Source organism: Helianthus annuus, chromosome 15 (assembly GCF_002127325.2).
Source record: "Helianthus annuus cultivar XRQ/B chromosome 15, HanXRQr2.0-SUNRISE, whole genome shotgun sequence".
In the NCBI taxonomy this organism is placed as follows: domain Eukaryota; kingdom Viridiplantae; phylum Streptophyta; class Magnoliopsida; order Asterales; family Asteraceae; genus Helianthus; species Helianthus annuus.
The window spans coordinates 50,743,194-50,752,116 of NC_035447.2; the positions used below are offsets into that span (position 1 = coordinate 50,743,194).

General features: G+C 37.8%; 1 protein-coding gene and 1 non-coding gene across 2 annotated transcripts; both read right to left on the minus strand.

Annotated features, from left to right (window-relative positions):
* Nucleotides 1-1,132: 1,132 nt before the first annotated feature.
* LOC110911540 lies at nucleotides 1,133-4,621 on the minus strand. The gene is made up of 2 exons (XM_022156168.2): nucleotides 4,316-4,621; nucleotides 1,133-1,908 (listed from the first exon to the last, which is right to left on the minus strand). The coding sequence occupies exon 2, from the start codon at nucleotides 1,857-1,859 to the stop codon at nucleotides 1,266-1,268; it is 594 nt and encodes a 197-aa protein (XP_022011860.1). The 5' UTR covers nucleotides 1,860-1,908; nucleotides 4,316-4,621; the 3' UTR covers nucleotides 1,133-1,265.
* Nucleotides 4,555-4,627, minus strand: TRNAE-CUC. Its single transcript has one exon. It is a non-coding gene; the product is annotated as a tRNA-Glu (tRNA).
* Between the last annotated feature and the right edge of the window lie 4,296 nt (nucleotides 4,628-8,923).

The window sequence follows — 8,923 nt, forward strand, 5'->3', positions numbered from 1 at the left end:
CATCATCATCATACTCAGTAAATCACACCAATAGCAAAGCTAAGGTAGAGACTGAGGAGGGTAAGATGTAGACAACCTTACCTCTACCCCGTAGGAATAGAGAGGTTGCTTCCAGTGAGACCCCCGGCTCGATTGTAGTTTTGCATCAAGCCTTAGACATAAGGCACATAACACTCAACAATCGAGACAAATGCCGATTAGTGCATGTACCCCCTTGTCTTTCGGCCATCAACGCCACCACATGATGCATGATTAACCATCCGCCTCTTTAACCCTATTTTACAAAATTAGTAAAATAACGTTAGCTTTAGTGCACTTTCACTTTTGCCCTCCGAGCGCCCACACATATATACATTATATGCGTATATCACAAACGGGACCGAAAAATTAGATAATCAAATATAATAAATAGTCAAATAAAAATAAATTTGAAGTATATTACTAAAGTAGTAAAATAGAAGGTAAAATAATATAAAGGATATGCTTTAACAAAATATTGAGATTCCTTCTCGATAAAACTCACGAAAAAAGTAAAAGAAAAGGTCACACTTGCATATGTTTTTTTTTTTAAATGGCAAACACGTACCCTCTAATTCTACTTCTAATCTACATCAATGTCCACTATTACTCGAACCCTCAACCTCGCAGTCACAGGAAGGGACACGATTTTACCCACTTTAATACCACTAGACTAGAAGCCAATTAGTCGTTAACAAATGTAACAAGTTATTGACTATATAAAAAAAAATCAATAACTAAATAGAGTCATGGCCCGCTTTAGTCAGGTAAGGCCATTTTTTGTTTGGTTCAGACACGTTTTAGCATTGAGTTGCTGACTTGACTGAGGCACTTACCTTGCCTTGCGTACCTCGCCTCACATGCGCCTGAACATCATCTTGCATCCAATTGGAGCGCTTAGGCATCGCCTCACCTCGCCTAGCCACACCAACCACTCGCCTTTGACTACATATTGACGTTCCCTAGAATCACTCATTCAATCACAAGATTCTTCTTGAAGTTTGTTAGTTGTGATTACATATTCTCAGTTAGTATTTGTGTTCAAAACTTACATCCCAGCTTGTTATTTCAACAGGAGAAGCTCAGGTGTAAGTTGTAGTTATTGAAACTTATGAATCACTAATTCACCACCTTTTTTATATATTAATAAATAGATGTGACAAAAGAAGACATAAAGAGTTTGCATAAAGATGAAAATAAGATGGTTTAACTAGCATCCATTGTTCTAAAACTAACGAACCAACACTCTACTTAATAGAAAGATCTGCAATGCTTTCAACCAGCCTATCAACCGACTCCGTTTTCAAACCTTTCGCTTTATCTGCATCCGAAGAAAGTGCCTCCGTCAGTTCTTTAACAAGTTCATCTTCTTCAACCGGGATATCTAAATCCCACACCTTGAATATATCCTCATCAGGAAGCGGTTCCGTCACAAATTCAGACACCAAAAAACCCTCATCATCATCAGAATATCGCATGTTCATCATCTCGTCATGAAAATTTGGAAGAAACGGTTGTTTCTTTAAGATGGATACAGCATCATAGCTTTCTTGTTCTACATCTTGGTCAACACTTTTTCCGGCAGCATGTGAAGTTACTTCTTCCTCTAAGACTAAATGTGAATTCTCAGGGTCAATTTTGTCATTTGAGTTATTACCATGTTCGTTTGCAGAAGTGCTATGGGTTTCAGAATGTTGATCGAGAATTTGGAGTAAAGCTTCTTTTAGAGAATCCATATTAGTTTCGGAGATGTCGGGATCTTCGATTAAACAGGAATCGGCCCAGGCTAAATCTTCAGCAGAGAGTGTGGTATAAAGAGAATTTAGGTTGTTATTATCCATACCCACGAGTTAAAGCTAGTTTCACGGTGATGATAAGATTGTCTGTGACCTGCCAATAGACACAACAAGTCTTGTTAAACAGTCTATCGCAATATTGTTTCCGACCTTTCAAACGTTTTACCACCGCTTATTGCTGAAAGTTTAACTCTCATCATTCCAGAAAGAAGTCAAGAACAGACAACCTATGTTTGACTTTCAAAGTCACAAAAACTACTGTCTGGAATTGAAACTGATGTAAAACAATGCAACAAGCCTCCAAATAGATGGATTTTTAACCAAAAATAGAAAATAATGCAAATAATTTCGGTATCAATTATCCCTAATTATACCAAACACAATCCTTAACATATTAGGACTCAAAACTCATTAAAACAAATAATTAAAACCAACTACATAGACCTATCTAATAAACCGATAACCATGACAAGTTAAATAAAATACTATAATTATCGATGTTCCTAACTTATCCTTCCATTATAATTCTTGGACGAAGACAAAATATAATTAGTCATTTAAATTTAATGGTATTTAATCATGTAAAAAAGGATCAAAATAACACCCTCCACAACGAAATTACCAGCTCCTTCTCTCCTCTTCACTGGCAGCACTATCTCGGATGCAGCCGCCTTCCGAAGTGACCCCCCCCCCCCAAACGCAGTGGGGGAATGACAGGCTTTCTGACTGTCCTCCACATCAGCTGACCGGCGGCTCCCTATCTCCTCATCATGGGCGGCACTATCTTGAACAACAAGGCCTTTCCACGTGAAGAAAAGCGTCCCCCCCCCCCCCCATCGTTAAACATATCCCTCGTTCCTTTTAGACTTTTAAAGAAGACTTCAAATATATGGAGTGTCAAATTTAAGGATGTTAGTGGAACCATTTAACGGGACACTTAGGCAATGAGGTCTGAAAACAAATGAATCCTAAATACACGCACATGCGATGTGTTCATTATTTTATATTATTATAGCTATTTTTAGAATGTAACTGAATCAAGAACAAATCAAACATGGGACAATAATTGTCTTCGTGTTCTTACTCAACTTCTTCTAACTAGCTATTAGAAGAAAAACCGATATATACATTCAAATCCTAATCCAAAATAACAAGTAGTTTTCCAAAAACCACTACAGACAGCTGCTTAAGCAGCCCTCCATGCGTTAAAGGGTCCTCACTCCTCAGCACTCAATTAGTCAGAACAGTTTAGTTGACCCCTGCATCGATTAGTACCCAACTAGGTAAAAGTCAAAGGTCTTTCAAGGCTCCTTATAGTTAAATAGCAGACAAAGATGTGTGAACATATAAGCATGTTATCATTCTCATGATCACTCATCGGATATCTTAAACATTATCACCATTCTCAAAATTTATAACCCGCGTGTTCCAAACAAATGAACAACATGTTAACTACAACAGGATAGATATTTTCCTTACAAGATGGTATGTGGCCCTCTTGTCTAACTTTTAAGCTTTCAGGCCAATGATTCTGGCCCTATGACCAAATGCTTCAGCAGGCACCAACTGACCTAACTCAGTAAGTCATGACTTGTGATTCAAAATCTGATGGATTCTAATACTGGCCAGGAAAACTTGCAAAAAACTTTAAACTTGACAACTAGTTAACCTATAATTCAAATAACAAAACTAAAAAGAAAATAAAAGTACCACTTCCCTTTTCTTAATTCTTACAAATGGTTAACAGAAACAGGACAACCTAAAAGTTAGCGATGTTTTGCTACTTATAACGCGTATGTTCTCTAAGACCATCTCCAACGCATAGGAGGGAACAACCTGCGCTCTGACCACCCTCCACAATGACTTGACCAGCTCCTTCTCTCCTCTTCACTGGCAGCACTATCTCGGATGCAGCCGCCTTCCGAAGTGACCCCCCCCCCCCCAAAACGCAGTGGGGGAATGACAGGCTTTCTGACTGTCCTCCACATCAGCTGACCGGCTCCCTATCTCCTCATCACGAGCGGCACTATCTTGAACACCGAAGCCTTTCCATGTGAAGAAAAGCATCCCCCCAGCATTAAACATGTGACCGTCTCTAACGCAGACTCCTTCAGCCGTGAAACCAACCACCCCCACCCCACCCCCCACCCCCACCCCACCCCCCCACCCCCACCCCACCCCCCACCCCACCCCCCCACCCCCACCCCACCCCCCACCCCCCCCCCACCCCGGGTCTCTAATAGATATCGGTACAAAATCTTGTCACATATGCTTAGTATATCTCCACACAATATTAAAAAACTAAAATTACAGCCAGTCTAATTTCATTACGAAAAATATATCATCCGATCACACAATACAAGTAATAGCTTCAGACGTTTCATAATTACTCGATTATAAATTTATAATTTGTGAATTAAGAACCAAAGTACCATAAAAAAGAATCAAACACAGTCGCATACATACATAAGTAAAACTAAAAGCGAAAAATAAGATGTTACCGTCGGCCTCGTGAGAAAACTGGATCAAACACGATGACAACTGGGAGCAGTAAATGAATTAAACAACTGAATTGGAGAGTAATCGTCAAAATTATTTGCACAGGATAAAGAGAAGAAGCTGATTTAGGGTTTGGAAATGATCTGGAAATATAGGAGTTTTGGTTAAGAATATGAAAGAAATGAATTGGGGAAAAGAAAAAAAAAAAAGCTGATTTGGGGTTTGGGTTTTAAAAAAGAAATTCCGTTGCCGGGACTTGAACCCGGGTCTCTCGGGTGAGAGCCGAGTATCCTAACCAACTAGACTACAACGGATTGTGTTAATGTTGCTACTTTAATTTTAAAATCTAATTGCAAACTTGACTTCTTTATGCCATTTTAGTCCTTATTGTTTGTGTCATTTTGTCAGTATAGTCTAAAGGTTTCATTTTTCACTTGTGTGTCTCAAAAGGTTTCGCCGTTGCCATTTTATTCTACTAGGTTAACTTCATCCATTTTTTCTGTTAACAAGAAGGGCAATTCGATCATTTTATATGTAATTCTGTCAACTAGAAGGGCAATTCGGCCATATAAAATGACCGAATTGCCTTTCTCGTTAACAGAAATAATGGATGAAGTTAATCCAATGGACTTAAATGGCATCTATGAAACCTTTTTTAACACAAAGGTGAAAAATAAAATTTTTGGACTAAACAAACAAAATGGCATAAACCACATAGACTAAAATAACATTTAACTCTAAGGTAGCGTTCGTTTCATGGAATGGAATGGGATGGAATTGGGAAGCTTTTCTTTGTAAAATTGATCTTGGTTTGGGGAGGGAGAAATTTGAAATCCAATGAATTTCTTTAATCAATGAAATTTGTGACTATTTCAACATTCCATTCCATTCCTTCATTAGAGTGAAGGATTTCTAAGGAATGTTGAAATAGTCACAAATTTCATTAGAGTGAAGGATTTCAAATTCCTCCCTCCCCCAACCAAGATCAATTTTACAAAGAAAAACTTCCTAATTCCATTCCATTCCATTCCATGAAACGAACGCTACCTAAGATAAATCATGTTTTAATTTGGGCTTTAAGATAATAAGGTTAATTTGAAATTTTAAGTTTTAATAAACACATGTTTTATAGTGGAAAACAATAGTTGGAAGGGTTTTAATAAGAGTTAATTAATTACATTGTTAGTCTTTGTAGTTCATGCAAACTAACAATTTAAGGTATCAATAGTTTAAAATAACAATCTAAGGTATTAACTTTTAATTTTGTAACAAGCTGAGATATTAACACTAACAAATGTTATTTTTTTTGTTAGATTTATATGAAATGACGTCTTTTTTGTTATTATTATTATTGTTGAATTGCATATAGTGGTGAATCCAACATTCAGATTCGATGGGCCTATTTAGTTGATGTCCATAAATAACTATGCGTGGTGGTGTGGCGCCCTAGCCACCTCACTCTTAAACCAATAAACCCATGTTAACTATGAGGCGTCATAGGCTCCTCCGACAAGCCATTGGCATGCATGAAAGAGAAAAGAGGTGGGTCTATTGAAGACCCACCAATCACACATTTTATTATCATTTTTTATTTTATTTTTTTACTTAAATTTTAGTTAAACTATTACACGCTTATTAAATGGTCTTTTAGTTAAAAATATAATGCCTACCTAGCAGTAACATAACAATATTTTTTTGCATTTTTTAGTTAAATCATTTCACTAAATCTCATAACTTGATATGTGTGGTTCTTTAGTGGTCCATTGGCAAATACAAAATCTTTAAATACCTGAGTCTTGGAGGGGAATGTATTGGGTTCAAGTCCATAGACGACATGAATTAAAAGAAATTTATGGTTCGAAAAAAAAAAAATGTTTTTACACTTCAGAAAATCAAAACAAATAATGTTATAGCATTAAGTGCTTACAAATTTCAATTGTTTAAATAATTTTACATGTGCATTGTTACCAGCACATCGTTGTCGGTTACACCACAATATTAGAATGTTAAGGTATAATAAAACTGTCCGGTGGATGCTATATTGAGAGATTTGTCATTTAGGTGAACTGAAACATGCGTTATTTAATATTTAGAAAATTCTATGGTCACAAGTTTATTTTCTATTTAACACACAAAAAAAAGTATCGAATGATGAAAATCGAATATTCAGTAATAGTTTTTGTATGACTTTTGTTCATTAATATTTTACTATCTTTTTTCATATATACTTTTTGGAAACTTTATATAAAGATCAAACTCTAGGCTTTATAGTATTTCTGAAATATTTTTAGACATTACTCAACACACAAGATGTTACATTTTGGTGTAAGTTTGTGTAAATTGGTATCATTACCCACTCTCACATGGCATGCTTCAATTGTACACTACCTTTGTCACCAATTTGGTGAAGAGACCAAGACAAATACAATTGAGGGGAAATGGCATCATGGGCCATTCAAGTTAGTTGGTGTTTGGACCCTCTTAATAATTCAATCAATTGATGATATTTATAAAGTAATTATGACTAGTCTTTTTAGGGTGAGAGCATGAGTGATGAGTCACTAATTGATATTGGATTTTACAATAACTATAAATGTGTATATCTTGTAAATATTGTGGCTTTAAGTATTTCTATCATTGAGATGATGATATTTTAGGAAATAAATCCTAGTTAAAGTACAACAGTTACCTATGTTGTCATATTCAGTTACTGTATCCATTTTTATTTAGGGTTATTGGATTTTATCACCCCCAACTATCGACCTTTGGCCGTTACCACCCCCAACTAACACTTTGACGTCCGGCACCTCCAACTTGACATTCAGTTTGTGCTGGCACCACTCTATTAACAGATTACTAACTCTGTTAGTTTTTGATCCTACGTGTCACCATCTTTGCTTACTTGGACATCATTACGTGGCACCTTGCTTTTATCTAGCACCATCACCACCACCACCGAATCATCTCTGATCTCTCCACTTTCTTCTTCAACCTTCTGGACTTTAAACAAAAAACCTCCATTACAGACCTCCTGCAACTCTATAATCTTCAACACTCTCCACAAATCACCACACAACCTCATCTTCAATGACGTCATCCGAAACTCCACCACCAGCAATCACCGTCCAACCCGCCTCACCTCGCTTCCAAAATCCACCCCATTAACCGCCGGAACTCACCGGAAAATCGTTATTGACGTCGATCTAAGCGACGAGAGCGCCTACGGCGGTACAAAACTACCTCCGGCCAGGAGACTCCGTCATCCTCCTCCACGTCCGCCCTACCTCCATCCTCTACGGCATCGATTTGGGCACCGTCGAACCACCGGCCACCGGAACCCTAACCGACGAACATTCACAACAAAAGCTCGAAGACGATTTTGGTTTTGTTTGGGGCTTCTAGGAGGAGTGTGAAAGGGAGGATCCTTGGGAGTGTGAGTGATTATTGTGTGAATCATTGTGTGTGTCCGGTTGTGGTTGTAAGGTTTCCAGATGCTGCTGTGACACCTGTGTCACCGCGACCATCAAACAAATACCAAGCCGATGAAATATTGTATTTCATACTTGGGATCTTGTATAATATGTGTATCTTTTGCACATATCAATTCTTGTTCAATTTCAAACTTTATATCCCTTTCTGGAGAATTATACGCAAACTGGTGCGTAAACGTACTCAGTTTAAATGCGACAAATACTCCGGAACATCAACATATACCTAACATACCTTAAATAACCTTTACATAACTTAGAAATAAGTTTTGAAGGCTTTGGTATGGCAAAAAAAAACAAGTTAATTCGCTTACAGGGACTAAACTTGACAAACTACGAAAGTATGCCAATTTGAACTGTAACGAACATTCGGAACATGCCCATAAGTTAAACATACCATAAATATCCTTTACATAGCTTAGAAATAGGCTTTGAGGGGTTTGGTATGCTAAAACAAACTTTTGGATCATTCAGGGACTAAAAGTGTCAAAAAGTGCACAAGTTTGCACTTTCGCGCATAACTTACGTTCTGAATACATCCGGATATCCAAAAATTTATGTAAGCATCCTAATATTATGCCTTAGTGTTTGGCATGAGAAAAATCCATTCGTCGCGTCATTTGGATCATTTTTCGCGCTTATGCGCATTCCGTCGTAATTAACCGAACATCGCGATCGTATGGCCAAACGAACCAACATCCGACATATTTCTGAGCATGTTTCATGTCCACAATCTTTAGGCATCATTTTAGGGCCTTAATGTTGGCTTTACGGGCCTTTGAAGTGTCAGAAATGGCTTAAACATGCAATAGGGACCAAAACTGCCATTTCTGAAACTTTGTGCAGATCAGACATAGCCAGGCGGCCCGCCTGAGTTTTGTTTGATCCTGATGCGGGCCGCATGGCCCCTTCAGTAACAGAAACTTTGTTTTCTTGCTAAGATTGGCCTTTCAAACACTCCAAAGGGCAATGCCCTTTCACCATCTCAGGAGTTAAGGGTCACATTAAGCCACCACAACATCTTGACAAGTGTACGGCTTGGATCGTGGCACGATATTCAAGAAACGATCCTAACGGATTTACTTTTCCTATAAATACCCCCCCCCCTTTTTGGTTAAAACC